The sequence below is a fragment of the Akebia trifoliata genome, chromosome 8, assembly GCF_017979445.1.
Source record: "Akebia trifoliata isolate Shusen 1 chromosome 8, ASM1797944v1, whole genome shotgun sequence".
Lineage (NCBI taxonomy): Eukaryota > Viridiplantae > Streptophyta > Magnoliopsida > Ranunculales > Lardizabalaceae > Akebia > Akebia trifoliata.
Genome location: NC_141382.1, coordinates 52,133,701 through 52,153,710, shown reverse-complemented (window position 1 = coordinate 52,153,710; position 20,010 = coordinate 52,133,701). Strand labels below are relative to the sequence as shown.

At 35.5% G+C, this 20,010-nt stretch overlaps 2 protein-coding genes across 4 annotated transcripts; one reads left to right on the top strand and one right to left on the bottom strand.

Moving 5' to 3' along the window:
- Window positions 1–4,490: 4,490 nt before the first annotated feature.
- Window positions 4,491–12,790, top strand: LOC147397724 (auxin response factor 19-like). Of its 3 annotated transcripts, XM_086449613.1 has the most exons (13): window positions 4,491–5,478; window positions 6,286–6,398; window positions 6,494–6,589; window positions 6,929–6,985; window positions 7,104–7,259; window positions 7,404–7,488; window positions 8,209–8,299; window positions 8,390–8,554; window positions 8,662–8,857; window positions 8,990–9,128; window positions 9,672–11,383; window positions 12,080–12,270; window positions 12,363–12,790. In XM_086449613.1, exons 1-13 carry the CDS (start codon window positions 5,415–5,417, stop codon window positions 12,550–12,552), a joined length of 3,255 nt encoding a protein of 1,084 aa, XP_086305739.1. In that variant the 5' UTR covers window positions 4,491–5,414; the 3' UTR covers window positions 12,553–12,790. The 3 variants fall into 3 exon arrangements, with proteins under 3 accessions (XP_086305739.1, XP_086305741.1, XP_086305742.1); XM_086449615.1 differs by lacking the exons at window positions 4,491–5,478; window positions 6,286–6,398; window positions 6,494–6,589 and having other exon boundaries at window positions 6,929–6,989; XM_086449616.1 differs by lacking the exons at window positions 4,491–5,478; window positions 6,286–6,398; window positions 6,494–6,589; window positions 6,929–6,985 and having other exon boundaries at window positions 7,120–7,259; window positions 7,378–7,488.
- A 2,022-nt stretch (window positions 12,791–14,812) lies between these two features.
- Window positions 14,813–18,985, bottom strand: LOC147397723 (3-ketoacyl-CoA synthase 10-like). Its single transcript, XM_086449612.1, has 3 exons — window positions 18,508–18,985; window positions 16,088–16,713; window positions 14,813–15,653 (listed from the first exon to the last, which is right to left on the bottom strand). Exons 1-3 carry the CDS (start codon window positions 18,913–18,915, stop codon window positions 15,110–15,112), a joined length of 1,578 nt encoding a protein of 525 aa, XP_086305738.1. The 5' UTR covers window positions 18,916–18,985; the 3' UTR covers window positions 14,813–15,109.
- Window positions 18,986–20,010: the final 1,025 nt, after the last annotated feature.

The window sequence follows — 20,010 nt, the reverse complement described above, 5'->3', positions numbered from 1 at the left end:
AGTTCCTTATGCCACCTGGATAAATCTCAACTGTTGGATTTTGTGTTCAAATGGTTGGGATCATGTGGTTTTTTCCTGATTCATTTCTCATAAGACATAGGAATATGAGTCATATTTATTATGAATAATGTTGAAGTCACCTCAAGATTGTACCTCATATCGCACAAATGAAGGACTCCCTCCCCCTTTAATTGTTGGATTGACCCCATGGTCCCAATTGCATTCTTATTGCTTAAAAAGAGAATTTTTTTTTTTTTTTTTTGAGTCGTGATTTTCTAACTCTCTTCTTTGACATACTCTCCCGCTATGGCATGTGACAAAATCGTAGATTTTCTTTTCTCAAGATGCCCAATTGCACATCTTCATAAACATGTGCAATTGTATATCTCAAGGAAGAAAATCTATGATTGTGTCACATGTCGCATCCGGCGAGTATGTAGAGGGAGAGTAAAAAAATCATTATTCTCTTTTTTAACTCTTCTTTTGCGAGTTCTGTCTTAAATTAGAAGATTCTCACGATAATACCCATTTCTTTGTTTTTTTTAATCTTTATCTCCTTTATCATAAAGGTAAAAGAGTAAATTGATTGATTGAACCCCACCTCAGTCAAGTAGTAATGGGAGAAGATAAACCTTCCTTTTATTTTTTATTTTTTTCATTAAATCTTTTCTTTGTTAAGTGGTCCAAGCAATAGAAGTTTCTACTCAATTCAGATAGAATTTTCTCACCAGGATCGATGGAGACCCTTAGTGCCTCCATCATGTCAAAACTTAACTCAATACGTCCCCCCATCCTCTCTTTCTCACAAGCACAAATACAAAGGCATGTGCACACATATCATCTCTGGATCGCCACTATCACCAGCCACATATCTTTAAGTTTGTGAGGACAAATCTAAGTAATCCATGGTGGAAGATACATTACAACTCTACAAGCAATTCTAACTGGAGAAGAAAAACAAAAACATATAAAAGCAATGGAACCCACCATCATTTACCTGTCAAATAAGTATACTTTTTCTCTCTTGAATACTGCCTTTAGTAGTGTAGGGACCATATCTAGTGGTGGGTGGATATATAAAAGAGATATGCATGTCATGTCATTATCTCTGGATATGCTATCACCTAGTAAAAATCCAAGGGAGAGCTTATTAGGTTGTAATGTGGGGACTAATTTATATATATCATCATTGTCATCATTGTCATTATAACTTTATCTTAGAATTTTGGGGGTCTTAAGATATATATATTTTTTCATTTATTTAATTTTATCTAAATTAGGGTCCCGTTCAGGTGCCAATTATTTGGCCAACATGTTTTGTCTTGCATGGGTAAGAAGTTTAGAAATTGGCTGATTTTTGGTAATGATGAGTTGAAGAATTGTGCACCATCCATTTTTTTATAAATCACTTTTGATAAGGTTAGAAGTTTTAGAATTAGCTGATTTTTGGTGAGGATGATCTTCGCATCATAGAGATCATTCTCACAAAAAATCAGCACATTCTGAAACTTTTAACCCATGTAGGACAATATGGTGGCCAAATAGTTGGCACACAAACAACTCCCATACATATAGGGGAACATTTAGAGGCCCTAAAGAGAGCAAAACATTTTTCAAAGAGGCCCTAAATAGTTGGCACAATGTTTGGCTCTCTTTAGGCCTTCGAACACCACCCATACATATTATAATTCTAAGGGAATCTATTTCGCTACCTCAATTTACATTCTTTTTTATATTCTTGTTGTTCTTTTTAAAATGTTCTACTTGCTTATTAGTTTTGATTGGAATTGTAATCGGTCTTTGTTGTATATGATTAAATCGTTTTAATAGATATTTTTTCTTGATGTATCACTATGGCCTGACTAATTTAAAAGGGCAATAACTAGATATATGCCTACATTAAAATATCTCTAGGGTAATGTTTTTGTTAGAATAAGTAGTGATCAAGATTAAAAAGATGTCGGTTAGAGAGTCAATGGAAATATTAAATCAGACACAATAGGGGTATTTAGTGCTTGTTTCTTTTACACCAGATAGAGTGGGATATTAACAATATCATGCTCTGAGTCTTTTGGGTCTGTAGTTAATTTTCCTTTGATAATCCGAAAGGCCTTTGTTGAAGATCAAATGGATCTCCCAAGTACATGTAATTTGTTTTACTTATTAATGCAAAACCTTTCTTGATTGGGGAAAAAAGTGTAGGCGTATTTGGATGTTTTTCAGAGTTTTCCTCTTTTAGAGCCTTCGACTTGAATATTTATGTTGTTGGATATAATTATCAATCTTTGTTGAACATGCCCATACAATCTCAATTGATTTATCTTAGTTTATCCTTTATTAGAGTAACTCTTTCATTCATATTCCAAATGCCTTTGCTTTTACATGATTATTCCATGAGTTTGAAAAAACAAAGATGTAAATATTGAATGATTCAATTTGTGAATTGGTTAATATGACCTTGTCATGTTTCACATGATACGATCTAGCAAGAAAGAACTTGAAAATAATATTTGATAATCTAAAAGAGTCGTGATAATATAACGCCCCCTTATGACAAATGTCCCCTACGCCTCTATTATAGAACCATAGATCATTTACCTCAGGATACATAGAATCATAAATCTTTTTCTTGTGTATTTCAAAGCATTTGATCTACGGTTTTGTGATGGAAGCGTTTGTCAAAGGGAGCATCCTATTATCATGGTTCAATCCAAAATCACAAATACAAACCAAACACCCCTTCAACAAAAGAAAAGAGTTAAGTGCTCGAGCCATCGTGATGGCAAATGCAAAACATTTTCACTCAAACCTTGATATGGAAATGAGATCCATTTGAGATATCCACTGTTTGATAAGATGTAGATAATGACGGTGATCGAATGGCTGAAACTTTAATATATCTAAAGAGGTAGAATTATTAGATCCATGTAATCATTTCGATCATGGTCGGTTGGCTATGGTGCTGCAGCCATCATCTTGTTTGATTAGTCATTAATTTAGCTTTATTAACACTTAAACCATCACATAAGCTCTGTTTCCCACGCCAAAATTTGCAACTACTGTACGAGAACGTCCCTTCCAATTGATCAAATTACGAGTTTGCCCATGTAATTTTTTTTTTCTTTTAATGTCAGAATATAAATGGACTTTTCTATGGTGCGACAAAAGCTGCAAGGGATCACATGGTTTCCGTAGTCCCATCTCTCAAGACTCATGACGTGAATCTAATTTCTCGATATTCTCAGCTAAATTTAGTCCAACTTTTGTACCATATATCTGTCGTTAAAAAGCGATATGTGATCACCCATTGCACTCTAGTACTAGAGAAGATACACTGCTGCCATCAGATCCATTTTCTTAAACCAAGGACCCCACATTCGTACGGTGTGATCCTCATTGATATTGGATGCATTTTAAGAAATGCCAGCAATAAAATTATAATATACTTGATGATGTCATGTGCACACGCCAATGTATCAAAACAAAAAAAAAAAAAAAATTATTTGTAATTTAAGATATTGATTAAATGATTCGTAAAGGTGACATAGTAAAAAAGAATATTTCTATAATTTTAAAAATTGACTGACGGATTATACCTTTGTGGATATTGTAATTATCTTGAAATTTTTTTATAATATAAATAATCTTGATTATATTAAATTTAAATATAAAGGTGAGAATATTAATGAGATCCAAAATTTGATGTGAATTAGTGGTGTCGACGAGTCGATTTCACATATATCCATAATTGGAACCTAAATAAAATTTTAGGTTTAATTGTTCTTGATTTTGATTTCAGATATGAGATTCTTGGAATCACTATATTTACCTTACGAATACTTGATACCCATCAAGTTTATTAATGCAACAAATATTAAGATTATTTTTATATAAATTCTATGATGATGCATAGTAAGTTAAAATTGTTTTTAATTTTTATTTTAATAAGAAATTATTGTAAAAATATTTTGCTTGGCAAAATATCAAGCAGATACAAAAATAATTTTGTAAGAGATTTTCCGATGCCTTCCAAACAATTGTAAAATGTTTAGATTTTACATAATTCAATCATTCAACAACTTTAACTGTCTAGAATACAAAATTTTGATATTTTCTTTTTGCCATATTTAATTTTTTTTTTTATTTAAAGAAGAAGACAATCTAGTCTTATTAATGGAAATTTCCTTTAATTATCAAATAATAGTAAAATAAGAATGATAATTTAGATAAAAATCATAAATATTTTTTATACTTCTCATATCTACAAAATCATTGGCTTAGTTCTTAAATATTTTTTAAATCAACTGATATTCATAATTTCTGATCCTAAAAATAGGTCTATTTAGTTACACAGCATGATAATACCGTAGTAGGGTTTTCACATGATCATCCACCATAATTGATTAGTGAAATGGGTTTACTTTTAACTAAATAAACAACACATCTGGAGGGGGTTAGGGCATGTGTAAGGTTCCGGTTTTTTCGGCAGAATAATGGCGATTCCCGCGTTTTTTTAATCGGTAGAACATAAATGAAATAAGAAAATGTGAATTTAGATGAAATTTGAGATGAATTTGGGAGGAGAATTTGAGGGAAAGTTTTGTCTGCACAGAGCCAAGCACGACTTCTTTTTAAACCTTCTCTAGTCTCTTTCATGTCGGCTCGTAACCTAAAAAGCTGGTTTCGGTGTTGGCGTCTCGGCTGAGAAGTGTCAGATTCTTGTGACTGTCAGATCGTAATAACTTGCCGGAAATCTTACTCACAGTTCGTGTTTCTGAAGTCTCGCAGAGAGAGCTGAGTTGTTCTCCACAGGGCGAGGGTTTGATCCTTTCTAGGTCCTAGAATCTCCGGCGATTGTGTTAGATTTCCCGACGATAATTAGCTGTAATTCCGGTGAGAGGTGTTAGATTTCCGGCTGAAACGTATCGGAGCTCTCACTGAACCGATTTGGAATCTCTCTGATAGAATCTGAGTGGTTTTCTTCATCAGGAGAGAAATCGATAGTTTTATCTCGAGAAACTAGTAGTTGGAACACTCGTTGGAAGTTGCAGAGGGTTCGTCTTGTGGATTCCAGAAGTTCCGGATTGGTGTTTTTGTTTTTTAGCGAGAATTCTAGCTGATCGAATCTGTTGTTTTGCCGCGTTTGGTGGGAGTTTCAGACAAATTAAATATATTATTCGAAGCTTGCTTGGATTGAGAATTTCAATCAGAGAGGTCTGGTTTTCATGGGAGGAATTTTTTGGTTTCCTGCGAGTGATGATTGAAGGTGTAGATATTTTTTCCCCCCATATCTGCTAAATGTGGAGTTTCGTCTGTAATTTCTAGTTGGAGAAAAGGTTGCTGAGACAGAGAGGAATTTGATTATGTGGAGAATTTCCTGTACAAGAAAAAATTGGTGACTGGTTTACTTAGAAATGTTCACAGGATCTGTTACAATGAAGGCTCCAACGAATGGGTTTTCGACAAATTCAGGAGAAGGTTTAGTTTTCTTAAGTCTTTTTTATTTTTTCTTCCTTCCTGTTATATTAAACTGAACTTTCAATTGATATAGTTGTAATATATGATTTTCCAATTTTCTTTCATGGGTTCGTTCTCAATTTTCCAAATTCATCCAACTGTACCTTAAGTTAACTATTTGGCTCTGGCAACATAAATCCTATTTCGCCATTTAATTGCATCTAGAAATGACAACTATATTTTCTGCTAAGGTATATGTTTTCAGATCATTTCCTTCTCAGTTTTTCCCTGCACATCCCCCATTTCGAGCTTTCTACCCGAAAGCTATCCTTCTCATAAAGGCTTTTTAGAACCATGGATCATTTAGGTCGAAGTGATCACTAAACTGGCAACTATGCTTGTAATTCTCCATTAGCTCAGAAATTTCTGCTGTGAAATTTAACTTCTATATTTTGCTCGAGGACAAACAGGGTTGAGGGGAAAATAAAACCTCATCATATGACCTTGAAATGATAATCTGTTGAATTATAACTTCAATAGTGATCTAAACCATCATTTTGGAAGCTAGATTTTTTGCATGAGTCGCTCATGATTTGATTTGTAAATGGGATTTCAACAGTTAAACCGTCTGATCTATGATTCTGAAACAAACCCTTTTTTTTCTGCAAATTTTCGAGATTGTGGGATTATGCAAGTCATGTCCATTCTATTCTCCCTAGTCCTAGTAACATAGAGTTTAGAGATTCATATTGTTGATGTTTTCATCACTTTTACAAACTTAATTTCTTGTTTGAAAATCCTAAGGAATTCTACTTGGTATGGAAGCAGATGAAAGAAAGAGCATCAATTCAGAGTTATGGCACGCTTGTGCAGGACCATTGGTATCTTTGCCTCCAGTTGGTAGTCTTGTGGTTTACTTCCCACAAGGTCACAGCGAACAGGTGTGTACCGTACCTTATCGTTAGTCAGTTTGAGATGAGTATCCATCTGTTAATACTGGTTTCCTAAAAGTTTTATTCGGTTAATTCTATCTCAGGTTGCGGCTTCAATGCAAAAGGATACTGACAGCATCCCAAGCTACCCCAACCTTCCTTCGAAATTGATTTGTGTGCTTCATAATGTCACTTTACATGTACGATAGTTTCTACACAGTTTTTGCATTTTTGATTTTGTATATTGAAGGGGAAATGACTTGTGTGTGAAGAGCTAAATGTTAAGAGTTCATCGTCCTATACTGTACTCATGGACCACCTTTTACATGTTCAACTACTCGTTTATTAAGCACGATCAAGCTAGTTGATTAGTGTGAGTTTTGGGCTATGGTTCACTCAGAGATGGCAAATGCTCTAGTTTGATGCCTAGACAGGCTAGTTCTATTGTATGGTTTGAAGGAAAATTTATTTTTATGATGTTCAAGATAGAACAAATGTAATGCTGTAAGATTTGCTTAAATCGCTGTGTTTTCTATCAGGCTGATGCTGAAACTGATGAAGTTTATGCACAGATGACTCTTCAACCTGTAAATAAAGTAGGTCAGGATATTCCATTTGATTTCTTTGGTGATGTTTGTCTTGATTTTATTTTCTATGTTTCACTCAAGAGAACGAAAGAAAAAGAAGAAAAAAACTAAGTCTTCTTTCCTATAGTGTGGTAAGGAAGCATTATTGGCATCCGATATGGACTTCAAGCAAAGCAAGCAACCAAATGAATTCTTCTGCAAAACACTTACGGCTAGTGACACGAGCACTCATGGTGGATTTTCTGTACCCCGTCGAGCGGCTGAGAAGATCTTCCCACCTCTGGTATGCTCAATTTCTTGCTTGTTTATAAGTTTTTTTGTTCTTTTATTATTTATTTATTTATTCCTTGCCTGAAGTAAAGTTTGAGCATCATGGCATACATTATATCTACACATTCCAGGCCTTACTAGGAAAGATGTTTGATAGGATTTTTCGATGCAACCCCCAGCTCAGGAGCTAGTAGCTAGAGACTTGCATGATGTTGCTTGGACATTCAGACATATCTATCGTGGTACGTGCCTTTCTCAGACCTTTTCCTGCTCTTTCATTCTTTCTATTTTTCATTTTTTAAGTATTGGTTGGTGCTTGCATTGAGATCCTCCCATTCATAGCAAATTGGATTTCTTCGTTTTAGTGAAATTCATGTCTTTCCTTTTCTTACATCAAATACTGCTTGCCTCTAGGTGGTTTCTTGCGCATTTTTTTCCCTTAGAAAGACAATTATCTTTCACAACTCGAATATTTGAGTACTTTATTACTCTCCTAGGAAGATGGGAACTTTTTCTTAGTTATTTTGCCTTCCCAGTCATGGTTCCAGGGTGGTAAAATGTGAAGATAGTCTGGATTTGAATATGCCGAGGATTTAACCCTTCAAATGATTGAAAATTGTTTAAAGTAAAACAATGAAATGGTTGGCTCTTCTATTTTGTATGGTTGCCAGTTCAACCTCCGATTTGGTTCTTTATTCGTCGCATTCCTGTGCCTTATACTGGGACTGGTGCTAAATTCCTAAAATTAATTTCCCCAGTGTGTGGATATGATAATATTTTTTGAAGTTTATTGAAAATTATAGTTTTTAAATTTATCTGTTGAAATCCCTCCTTGAAATGATGGAAACCATATTTCAATTTGGAACCGACATGGGTCAAGTAAATCATCTTAAAAGATTCTGTAATACGGGTTTACAAAAACTGAGGTAAAGTTTTAAAGCTTTATTCTTTCTTTATGCTAGGTCAACCAAAAAGGCACCTGTTGACTACAGGTTGGAGTGTGTTTGTTAGTACAAAACGACTTTTTGCTGGTGATGCAGTCCTTTTTATAAGGTATGCAAAGAGAAATGAGAAGGAAAATCTTCATTATGTTTTTAAGTTCGTCCTTGCTTAATACATTCAAAATAATCTGCTTGTTTGTAGAGATGAGAAGTCACAGCTTCTCTTGGGTATAAGGCGTGCTAATAAACAGCAGTCGGCACTCTCTTCTTCAGTCATATCCAGTGATAGCATGCATATTGGAATTCTTGCTGCTGCAGCTCATGCTGCCGCAAGCAATAGCCCATTTACTATATTTTATAACCCAAGGTACTAGTTCTGGTTCTTTATAAATCATTATTCCTATTAATATGTGATCAACATTGCACTATATTATTCAGGTTGAGTGGCCTAATGAAATTTGTTTGATTCGACAGGACCAGTCCTTCAGAGTTTGTGATTCCCTTGGCCAAATATAATAAAGCGATGTACACCCAAGTTTCCCTTGGGATGCGTTTTAGGATGTTGTTTGAGACCGAGGAGTCAGGTGTCCGCAGATACATGGGCACAATCACGGGTATCAGTGATCTGGATCAAGTGCGATGGAAAAATTCACAATGGCGCAATCTTCAGGTTCAATTTTATCCCTCATGAAGGATTATGTAAAAGAATCTAAATTGGGCTAAGTTGAACTATTGATACTGTGGCTGGTGCATCCCAATTCCATTATCTTATCCAGTAATTATCAATTTGTGTACTGTATAGGTTGGGTGGGATGAATCTGCAGCTGGTGATCGGCCCATCAGAGTTTCAATTTGGGAGATTGAGCCTGTTGTAACTCCTTTCTACATATGCCCACCACCATTTTTTAGACCCAAGTTTTCAAAACAACCAGGGATGCCAGGTATTCTATGGTTTACATTGACATCTTATGTAAAACTATCAGAGAAAACTGTGTATTTAGAAATACTATAATGTATTTTGGCTAGAACTATTACTTTTGTGGCCAGGTAAGGAGTCTTGACTGAGTTTGTAAGATCTCAGGGGTTGACAAAAAATGATTGATGTTCCTGAAGGACCTTATAGTTTTATGTCCTTCCTGTAGTGTACACTCGATCCATCCATGAATCAGTGTTGAGGAATTCAGCACTGGGCCACCTCTTGAATGAGTGATATAATTGGCAATCTAAATCTTACTAGCTTCCTAATGTATTTTTTTTCCCTTTTAGTGCTAACACATTTCATGATCACAATCCAAGAGGTGGTCCACTGCCCACCAAGAAATCATTGATGCATGGACCGGCCACATTTATGGCCCAATGGAACAAATCTTTTTGTGCTTGACACTAGACACCCAAGAGTACTACATGGGGTGGGGTGGGGTATTTGATTCTACTTTCTCCAATTATTAGTTTCTTACCAGTGGTCCATAGGAGTGCCTTTGCAGATGATGAGTCTGATGTAGAGAATGCTTTCAAGAGGGCAATGCCCTGGCTTGGAGATGACCTTGGCATCAAGGATGTTCAAAGCCCAATCTTCCCAGGCTTGAGTCTGGTCCAGTGGATGAACATGCAGCAGAACCCTCAATTCTCTGCTGCCCAGTCAGGATTTTTCCCATCCATGTCTTCTTCGGCTTCCCTTCACAGTAACCTTAGCACTGATGACCCATCTAAGATGCTGAACTTTCAATCTCCTGCTACGAATTCACAGATCACTGTTCCCAAAACAAATCAACAGCTTGACCAGTTTCATCAGTCACCTCTCACGTGGCTCCAGCAGCAGCAGCAACATAATCTTACTAATCCACTACATCAGCAACAGCAGCAGCTTCAACAACAGCAGCAACAACTTCAACAACAGCAGCACCAACATCAACAAAGGCAACAGCAGCAGCAGCAACGGCTGCAACAGAAGCATCCGCTACAATCTGATATTATTAATAATGCAGTTTCTCCAGCCCAGATTCTCAACCAAAATTTTCAGCAACCAATTGTCCACTCTCAGCTTCAGCAAGATCAGTTACCCATACCAAACACCCACACCCAACAAAACGTGCACCCCTCCAACCAGAATCCTCTACTATCGGCTTCATTACTGCAAGACTTGCAGTTCCAGCATCAAGCGGAACAGCAACAAAGCCTCTTGCAGAGGCAGTTCCAGCAGCAGCAGCTGCCACAGCTCCAACAGTTGCCACTAACATCTCCACAGCTTCAGCTACAGTTCTTGCAGAAGTTGCAGCAGCAGAAACAGTTACTCTCTCAGGTTATCCCACATTTGCAGCCTCAGCTGCCACTTCAACAGCAATCCCATCTACAGAACCAGCAATTTCAACAACAGCAGCCTTTGCAACAGCAGCAGCAGCAGCAACCACCACCACAACCACAACCACAACCACAACCACCACCACCACCGCCTTGCAACCCCACCAACTTTTCTCCATCTCTGCTAAACCAACCACAACAGTTTGCCTCAAATCATATTCTAGGCCAGCAAAAACCACCCATCCCCATCAAAGCTCATTCTGGTCTCACAGATGGAGATGCACCATCATGTTCGACCTCGCCTTCCACTAATAACTTCCAGGTTCCTATGAACAGAACCCATCAAGGTCCGGCTATATTGGTAGAGGATACGGTAGTTCAACCTGCAAGTAATATGGTTCAAGAGTTTCAAAGCAAATCTGATGTCCGGATCAAACATGAACTGCCCAATTCAAAAGAACTAGACCAAGTAGCATACAGGGGTATCATTACTGATCCATTGGAAGCATCCTCTTCGGCAACTTCGTATTGTTTGGATGGCAGTAGCATCAATCATAATTTCTCACTACCAAACTTCTGTTTAGATGGGGAAGTTCAGGCAGATCCTCCGAATAATCTTCTCTTTGGAGTTAATATTGATGGCTTGACACCAGACACTTTGTTGTCAAGGAGGTTTGGATCTGGGAAAGATCTTCAAAACTTGCTTTCTAGTTATGGTGCTACTCAAAGGGATATTGAGACAGAATTATCTACTGCAGCAATCAGTCCGCAGTCGTTTGGTGTGCCAGACATGTCATTCAGGCCTGGTTGTTCAAGTGATGCTCCCATCAATGAGAGTGGTGTTATGAATAGGGGATTGTGGTCTAATCAAACACAGCGTATGCGAACATTCACAAAGGTTTGTTACTTTACCTACAGTCTTTTCTTTTGCTTTATGAACTCTAATTGGAAAACTAGGTTAGCTTTTTTTTTTGATAAATATAACTTTTATAAATGAAGAAAAGGAGTAAAGGAGGCTGAGATAGTCCCCAAACAACAAAACACCAGCAACAAAAAAGAAAGAAATAAACAACGGAAAAGAAAACACGTCTGACGGGGAACTATGAATCACAAATGCTTCCCCAATTAAACACAAAATCTTGAAAGCACACTCCCTCAAAGTCCGTACTCATCCTCGACCAAAGGAAAATCAGCCCCAAAATTTCTAAGATCACTTGTTGAGATGAGCTTTCCTTGCTGTGGAATATACTGTTGTTGCGTTCTTTCCAGAGAACCCAAGCAATGGCGGATGAAAACTAGGTTAGCTTTAACCATTTGTTACTTATCAAAAAAAAAAACCATTTGTAACTTTGTAATGGGTGTATGCCAAGCATGAATATTAATTATCTGCACAACTCTTAGGAGAATATCATATGTTTAATATGAACCACTGATTTTAATGACAGATTGTGGTAGAAAAACAAAACCTTAAAAATCTAGATGACCATATTCTGTCTTATGTCAAGGTAGCTTGACCTTTAGTAGAATTGCACTTTTAACTTCCTTTTGGTTCTCTTTGACGGTGAATGCCTGCTACATGTTTTAAACCATGAAGGTTCGAAAAAGAGGTTCTGTGGGAAGAACTGTGGATGTCACCCGTTATATGGGTTATGATGAGCTTAGGCAGGATCTGGCACGTATGTTTGGGATTGAAGGGCAGCTAGAAGATCCGCACAGGACTGAGTGGAAACTGGTGTACGTGGATCATGAAAATGACATTTTACTAGTCGGGGATGATCCCTGGGAGTAAGTCCGGAACCTTATCATAGTTATAGAATTGTGTTGTGTTTCTTTGTTGGTCTTCATCATTATTATCCCTCATTTTTCCAATTGTGCAGAGAGTTCATAAGTTGTGTTCAGAGCATCAAGATATTGTCATCAGCTGAAGTTCAACAGATGAGTTTAGATGGGGATCTTGGGAATTTTGGGAATGTGCAGTTACATAATCCAGCCTGCAGTGGATCCGGCAGTGGAAATTTGTGGAAGGGAAACTATGATGACAATTCAGGTGCCTCTTTTGATCGATGAGTATTGATGCCTCTGTTGGGATCCTTCTATCAAGAAACTTGATCTGGGCACAACTTTTCCACTAGAAATGATTTTTGTTGAACAATTGGAGGAACGATTGTTTATAGATTTGACTTCCCCCTCTACGAATTATAGTTTGTACAAGTTATTGTGTGGTGATCAGGGATGAAGTCAAAAAAAAAAAAAAAAATTGAAGGCCTGGTTCTGTTATAATCAAATAGCATTTGAGTTATTTCCATCCTAAACCTCTTAATTATACTATTTATTATTATTATTATTATTTTTTTTTTTATGAGTAAGCTGAACTTGAATCCACGACCTCAAAGTTGCTTTGCAAAGTGTCGAACCAAACAACCTATGGGTCTAAAGCCCAATCTCTTAATTATATTCCCCATGAATATTTCTCACACGAAGCTTATAATCACGTTCATGCACAATTATGTTGCTTACAGTTCTCTCGTGGATTTCAAATACTTGGGATTGCTTCATTATTATAATCACAGTCCTCTATCAAAAATTAAAGGATTATTTTGATCATGTTAATTCAAATCTATTGTACTAGTTGGTTCGAAAATTAGTATGAAATTTACCTTTATAGACAATTTCAAAGGTGATTTAAAACTTCCAAATAAATGATCAACTGATATAAAATGTTTTATTTAATGTAAAACTGAGTAAAATTACTATCTCCCAAGTCCCAACCAAATCTAGTCAGCTAATTTCTAAAATTGCAAAAATAACTTTTTATTGTAGCTATCTTCGAAATCTGTTTAATTGGTATTGTAAACTAACCATTTTAATTAATTTTTAAATTTACAAAGTAACCTTTTAATATGTTATCTTCAAAATCTTTATTTATTTATTTATTTTTATAATAGTTAAGATGTACTCGTAAATATATTCACTGTCTCAACCAACCAACCAATGTGCTTTTGGAATTGTTTTGCTCTTCAAAGAATTTTAAACTCTGGAACTGACCCTCATTGGTATGGATAAGGGTTCCATTACAGGCACTTCGAATCTTTGAAATGATACCCAAAGGTCTGACTTTGGAGTCACACTTTACTGTGTGAGCCATGGATGCACTCCTCCTTGGAGGGTAAGGAGGCAAGCTGATGCTATCAAGTCCACTATGTCATATTATTTGAAGAAATTTAGATATCTTTTGCTCTTTATATTTCTAATGGGGCTGGTTACTTTAAAAGCGACACAATTTTTTTTTTTTTTTTTTTGGTCAAACAAGTGTTGAAATTTTAGTTTCTCCCACAAGAAGGGATACGCATGTCAAGATGGACTTTCAACTATAAGGAGTGGTTGAAATTTGAAATAGTTAGTGCCTTGGCTTTTGATTATTTTTAAATTAATTTAGTCAATACTTCATCAATACCTAATTAATGGAGTCCGACTAGCAAATGTTGAATTTTTTTGCTTGTACACACCAAGTGAGAAAGGTACTGTGAATCACCTGTCACGTTGACCTGTCGAAGATCAAAGATAAATCATCCACTATTTTGAAAATCAATCTTAACCAAGTTTTCGAGTCAATTAGGTTTTATTTTTGAGGATATAAAATTATCAAATTTTAATAGTTTCAATATTTTGTTGATCTATATAAAATAAGATTTGTGACTGAGGATTGACAAATCAATATTACAATATAAAAAATATTATTATTTAAATATTAAAGTCTTATAACTGATATACTGAGAGAATGTCTTCATTAAATTACAATAATACCCAAGTTATAAAAGTTAAGATTATCCAGGGTTGACGATAAAACCAAAAAAAAAAAAAAAAAGGCCACACTATCTATTAGAAAATTTTAAAACAATCTCTCAAATTAATAAAGACAATTCTAATCTTATACAAATTCAAAAATTTTAACTAATGTGCAAAGTCCAAACCAATTATTCACCCATTAGCATTTGTTAAAATAAATAAATTAATTAATTAATAGACTGGTTTAAAGATTTTGACTTGTCTCACAAGATCACAAGATGCAAAAACCATGAAATACATCATATATTGGAACAAATCTATAATGTAACTTTCATATTTTCTCAAATGTCATGGGTACAATTGCTCCAAAACCAATTCGATAATATATATCAAATAAAACCTTATCCGAGTGGGTACTATCGGATTCCATATCCTTGATCCAAATATTTAAGTTATCAGATTAGAAAGGTTTTGACAAATCATGAACAAAGGTTTGAAAAATTCAGAGACTGTTATAATTAAAGTTACCATGGAGAGAAACTGAGAACAAAGCAAAGCCCAGACCTTTCATTATAGTTGAGCCCCATAACTTACATATTGAATCCAAGTAATATTTGATCACACACTTGTGTCTTGCGAGATCCACTTAATAGTTTGGTCCAGGTGGACCATCTACATACTTTGTTTATAACTGAACATAACTACCTTAGCTTACTTATCTTCAATTTGTTGACTTTCAAACTACTCCCAATCTTCTACAAATAATATTTAGAAAAACAGTAGCACATTTTAATTATAAGAGACCTTACTAATTAATTTGTTTCGGATCAGATAATACCTAGCAAGTCACTGGGTACTGATCAAGGCAATCGAGCCATGGGTTTTTACGGGGCTTCTTGACCCGACGAAGTGCTACCCAAACTGCACTGTTACACTTGAACCCAGACCCGAATGCTAACTGCCACACACGGTCACCTCGCTTTACCCTCTCTTTTGCCTCTAAATAGGCCAATTCATACCAAATACTGCTACTTGACGTGTTACCAAAACGATGCAATGTCATTCGAGATGCTTCGATGTTCTTATCACTCAGTTCTAGGTTCTTTTGTAGCTCCTCTAGTACAGTTTTACTAGCCGCGTGCACACAGAAGTGCTCAAAGGCGAGCTTGAAATCAGGAATGTATGGTTTTGATGCCTTTGAGCCACCGGATAGGTACTTTCGAGTGAGAGTGGTTAAGAAGAGGAGTTGCTCAGAGAAGGGGAGCACAAGCGGTCCAAGGGTGGTGATGTTTGTCTTTAGAGCGTCTCCGCCTACTTCCACGAGATCCCGGCTGACGGATAGCCCCTTGAATCTCTGCTCATCCTCCTCCTGATAAACGCATCTAATACACAGTCGCTTACACAATTAATTGTTTGATTGAGTTATTTATCACACTTTATGGGCATGTAAGGTAATTTAGAGCCTGATCGGATACACAATATTTTTTTTTTTTTTTTTTTTTACTTTTGAAAGTTAAAATGTCCGTTGGATTCATTTTAGAAAATTATTTTAAAAAAATAAAGAGATCCTAATTTTTTTTAAGGCAAAAAAAAAAGTTACTTCGTACTTTTCTAAAAGTTATTTTCTCCCAAAACTACTTTCTACTTTATATTCAAACATACTCGTAATGAGTCCGTATAAACTACTTCAAATGCATTAATGGATCTAGCATATTTTCATAATTATAAAAAAATATTATCTGATGTGGATTCTCAACAATAAGAGAAACCCTTCCCTCATTATAATAGAAAAATAGATAAGGCATTGAGTGCAAACCTGAAGCTCCGATCATCGGCACCCTTGTGAGTACGAACTATGTGCTCAAGTCGATACTTAGCTCGTCGGAAGTCAAACCTCCTGTTCGAGAGGAGCACAGCTGAGCAGCCCATGCGGAAGTAACAATTTGGTATAAGCATTGAACGGTTGCGGCCGGGGTACCAATTATATGACACAATCTCAGTGCTAACCACAACTGCAAAGTTATTTGGGTTAGCTTGGAGCATGTCTCGGCCCAAGTCTAATGCAATAATGCCCGCGCTGCACCCCATGCCACCAATGTTGAAGCTAAGGATGTTTCCCCTCATCTTGTAGTGATTTATAATCATGGCCGAGAGCGATGGCGTTGGGTTGAATAGGCTGCAATTCACAACAAGGATGCCCACATCCTTTGGTCGAATTCGACATTTTTCAAAAAGCTCATCAAGGGCACCTATGATGACCATCAAGGCTTCGGCGCGACCTTCTTTCATGGTTGCACAGTTCTCGGGTGACATGACCGCTTTAGGAATGTAGGTCTCATCACCAATTCCAGATGATTGTAGAATGTGCTTTTGGAAGGCCAGACTTGCCTCGTCAAATTTGCCAGATTTTCGAGCTTTGTCAATGAAATCCTCCTTGGAAACCTTACAAACGGGGTAGTATTCTTGTTGTAAGGTGATTAGAAAAGTTAACAAATTATAATTATTTAAACATAAAAATTTATTAATAGATTGTTATAAATTGATTTAAACGATTTGATTTGTCCAAGACGATATGCCTCTCACTTCTATAATCAGCGAGATCACCACTTTTACAATAAATACCGATGATTTTACTGTCAAATGTCAAATTGACTTTAAAAGTTTCAATATATCTGATTTATTAAGTCACGATATTGCCACCCGTATTTTATTTTTTATCATCATCACTTTTTGAATAAATACCTGTGATCTTGCTACCTCATGTTCTAATTTTTATCAGCAAGATTGTCACTTTAAAATTAGAATAAATATTGATCTTGCCATACCTCATGTTCATATATGTTTTGGAAATAAAAATGAACAATGTACTGAAATGGAAATTTTTATCAAATATTGTGTATTTTTGGGAATTTTTTCTCTTCCTCTCTCTCCCTTTTTCTTTTTCTTTAAAAATAAAATTAATCTAGTCTTTATCCTAGTTTTTTATTTTTTTATTTAGATAAATTGCACTTTGACCCCTTGTAATTTGGTATAATTCTATTTTGACCTCCTAATATTTTGATAATTGCGCTTACCTCCCTTTTCAGTGACATGATTAAAATTAATAGGTTATTTTACTATTTTACCCTCTTATTTTATATTATTTTTATTAAAAAATATATATTTTTTAAAACAACAATTAAAATGTTCTTGTCTAATTGAACCCATTTTTTCACATGTATATTTTTGTTTATAAAAAAAAAAAAAAACATTTTTAGAAGGGAAAATGGTCTTTATAAAAGGAATTTAACGGTTAGGTTGACGGCAATTTGATGAAAGTCGTTAAGTGAACCCCTTAGATAACTATAAGGGAGGTAGTGCAATTATCAAAAAATTAGGGGGTCAAAATGGAATTATGCCAGTCAAATTGCATTTTACCTTTTTTATTTTTATGACAGGGTGTCTGGACCGACTAACAGGAGTAAGACAACTAGCCTCTTAAAGTATCATATCTTGCCTAAATCCCTTGGGTACAAGAAAGACCCCACCAACCACACATACTAGAAAGACATGATAAATCCCTTTGGGTGACCTACGAGGGGGCTTGATCTCAAAATCTCATGAGAAGGTAATTCTGTTGCATATACTATTTCAAAAAGAGGGCTGATTTTGTAACTCAACTTGACAGGGTAACTCAAAAACTCACTGACGTGATAGGGGCAAGAACTGTAGATTTTTTCCCTCGGGATACACAACCACACATGTTTTATGGAGATGTTGAGTTACCTATTAGGTTGAGTTACAAAATCATTACACTTTTAAAAAAATTCTCTTTCACCTTTGGTTATATTGTTCCTAAATCACCTCCCTTAAGCTTGGAAACAATTTAGGTTGGGATTTCATGGATCTTTTTATTTTTCCAATCTTTGTAAGCAATGGGTATGCCCCTTCGTTTATTGTATATTTTTTGACTTCTTATTTATAAAAGCTCTCTTATCTAGCCGAAAAAAAAAAAAATTGTAATAAATTTATAGATCTATGATTCGCTTACGTGAATCCTTAATTATCAAACATTTCATCGACTTTGGATGGAGTTGAATAGTAGGATCCAAATCTTTGATATAAGCGTTGTTGTCGTACATTTAAAAAAAAAAATCTTTCAAAGTTTTATTGGGGTTAAAATGTTTGTTATCACTACAAAATTAAACACAAATACTTGCATGCATGCATAATCACAACCAAAAAAAATCAAATTACCTTGAGCTCATCATCAGGGCGATAACATGCAAAATCAATTAGATATATCGGCCGAGGCTTAGACATGAAGTAGACCGACACCGTAAACACCAACACACCAAAGAAAGCAAGTAATGAAGCGAGGCCATATTGGGTATCCTCCCATAGCTTCCTCCATAGATCCTCCCGACTAATACTCCCCACCTCGGCACTAAATACTAGCACCAACACGGGTATGGTCGCAAGGTAGATTGCATGGTTTATGAGGTAATGGTATCCTAATTTTACATACTTGAGGTTCACTGATTGCAGGAAGTCAGGCAAGCGTCGTACCCTCACTGAGTATGTTTGGGATCCCGCATCAGGGCCCGATGATTCGATACCACGGTTGACAATCTCTGTAGAGAGGAGAGCCTGCTCTCCAGACATATTGATCTATGTAGGTAGATCTACAAGAGAGACGACGACGACGATGATGATGATGATGATGATGATGGGTAAGGGTGTTGGTTATATATATAAGGGTAGTGGGTGTAGGATAGTTAATGTGTGCACCCACCTAAGCTTTGTGCAGTTGGAACTGCCATGAATTTTTCATTGAATTGGAATGGGTTAAATCAGAACTTGTCCTTTTCACGAGTGAAAGGGAGTGTGTAAAATGACGATTTACCCCTTTGCCTTGTGATGATAAAGTATGAATCTAGTCAACGCGTCGGTTCCACATTTACCCAAAATTAGAACCTAAATAAAATCTCAATGCCCGTGGGTATGTTTTACATGTAATAATTCAACTTGTAATTCCTTAATTGAAAGTTAAGATCAATGATGAAGTCTCAAAAAAAAAAAAAAAAAAAACTTTCAAGAATAAAATTTTAGAAAAGTATGGTATGGACTATTTTCATATTGAAATTATATAAAAATGTGTAAAATGAATTGGACATTCAAGTAAATAAAAAGTACAAAAATTAAAGAATTCACATTCTTTTTTATTTTAATTTAATTCAAGTACATTTACATCAAGATATTTATTTGTTAGTTTAAATTAGATTACTAATTTTATTATAAATGCTATGAATAAAATAAATTTATTAATCAGATATCCGAAGGAGGCTCAATTCCTATTGAGTACTTAAGATAGTTACCCTGAACCAGATCCAAAAATGATGAGTCCATAATGGTAGATCCAAATTGACTAATCAGTTTTAGGTAATTGGATACCCATTGAAATCTAAAATAATAATTTATTTATTATTATTATTTTTTTTATTACTATTACTATTTTTATTTTATTTTTGGATGGGGGAGCAAGGACTCTCAAAGGTAAAGAAATTAAATGACTATAGCATACTCAATTTACTTGTAAGGCATAGTTTTAAAACACAAAATTAATGATCAAGGATCCATCGATCAACCATTCTGAATGTTATTGGATTTGCAAAACTTAGTCTTCATCCAAAAAAAAAAAATCTTTAAGAGTAATGATAAAATGACTCTTCATCCCGAGGGAGTACAAATCTACGATTT

What these genes read in the sequence shown, in the direction of transcription:
- LOC147397724 (XM_086449613.1), top strand. Translation starts at nt 5,415, where the DNA reads ATGTTCACAGGATCTGTTACAATGAAGGCTCCAACGAATGGGTTTTCG. An exon ending in TTCGACAAATTCAGGAGAAG is followed by an intron (nt 5,479 to 6,285) that starts GTTTAGTTTTCT and finishes GTATGGAAGCAG; the next exon opens with ATGAAAGAAAGAGCATCAAT. An exon ending in AAAACAACCAGGGATGCCAG is followed by an intron (nt 9,129 to 9,671) that starts GTATTCTATGGT and finishes GTGCCTTTGCAG; the next exon opens with ATGATGAGTCTGATGTAGAG.
- LOC147397723 (XM_086449612.1), bottom strand. Translation starts at nt 18,915, where the DNA reads ATGTCTGGAGAGCAGGCTCTCCTCTCTACAGAGATTGTCAACCGTGGT. An exon ending in GCCCTGATGATGAGCTCAAG is followed by an intron (nt 16,714 to 18,507) that starts GTAATTTGATTT and finishes CCCGTTTGTAAG; the next exon opens with GTTTCCAAGGAGGATTTCAT. An exon ending in GCCGATGATCGGAGCTTCAG is followed by an intron (nt 15,654 to 16,087) that starts GTTTGCACTCAA and finishes ACTGTGTATTAG; the next exon opens with ATGCGTTTATCAGGAGGAGG.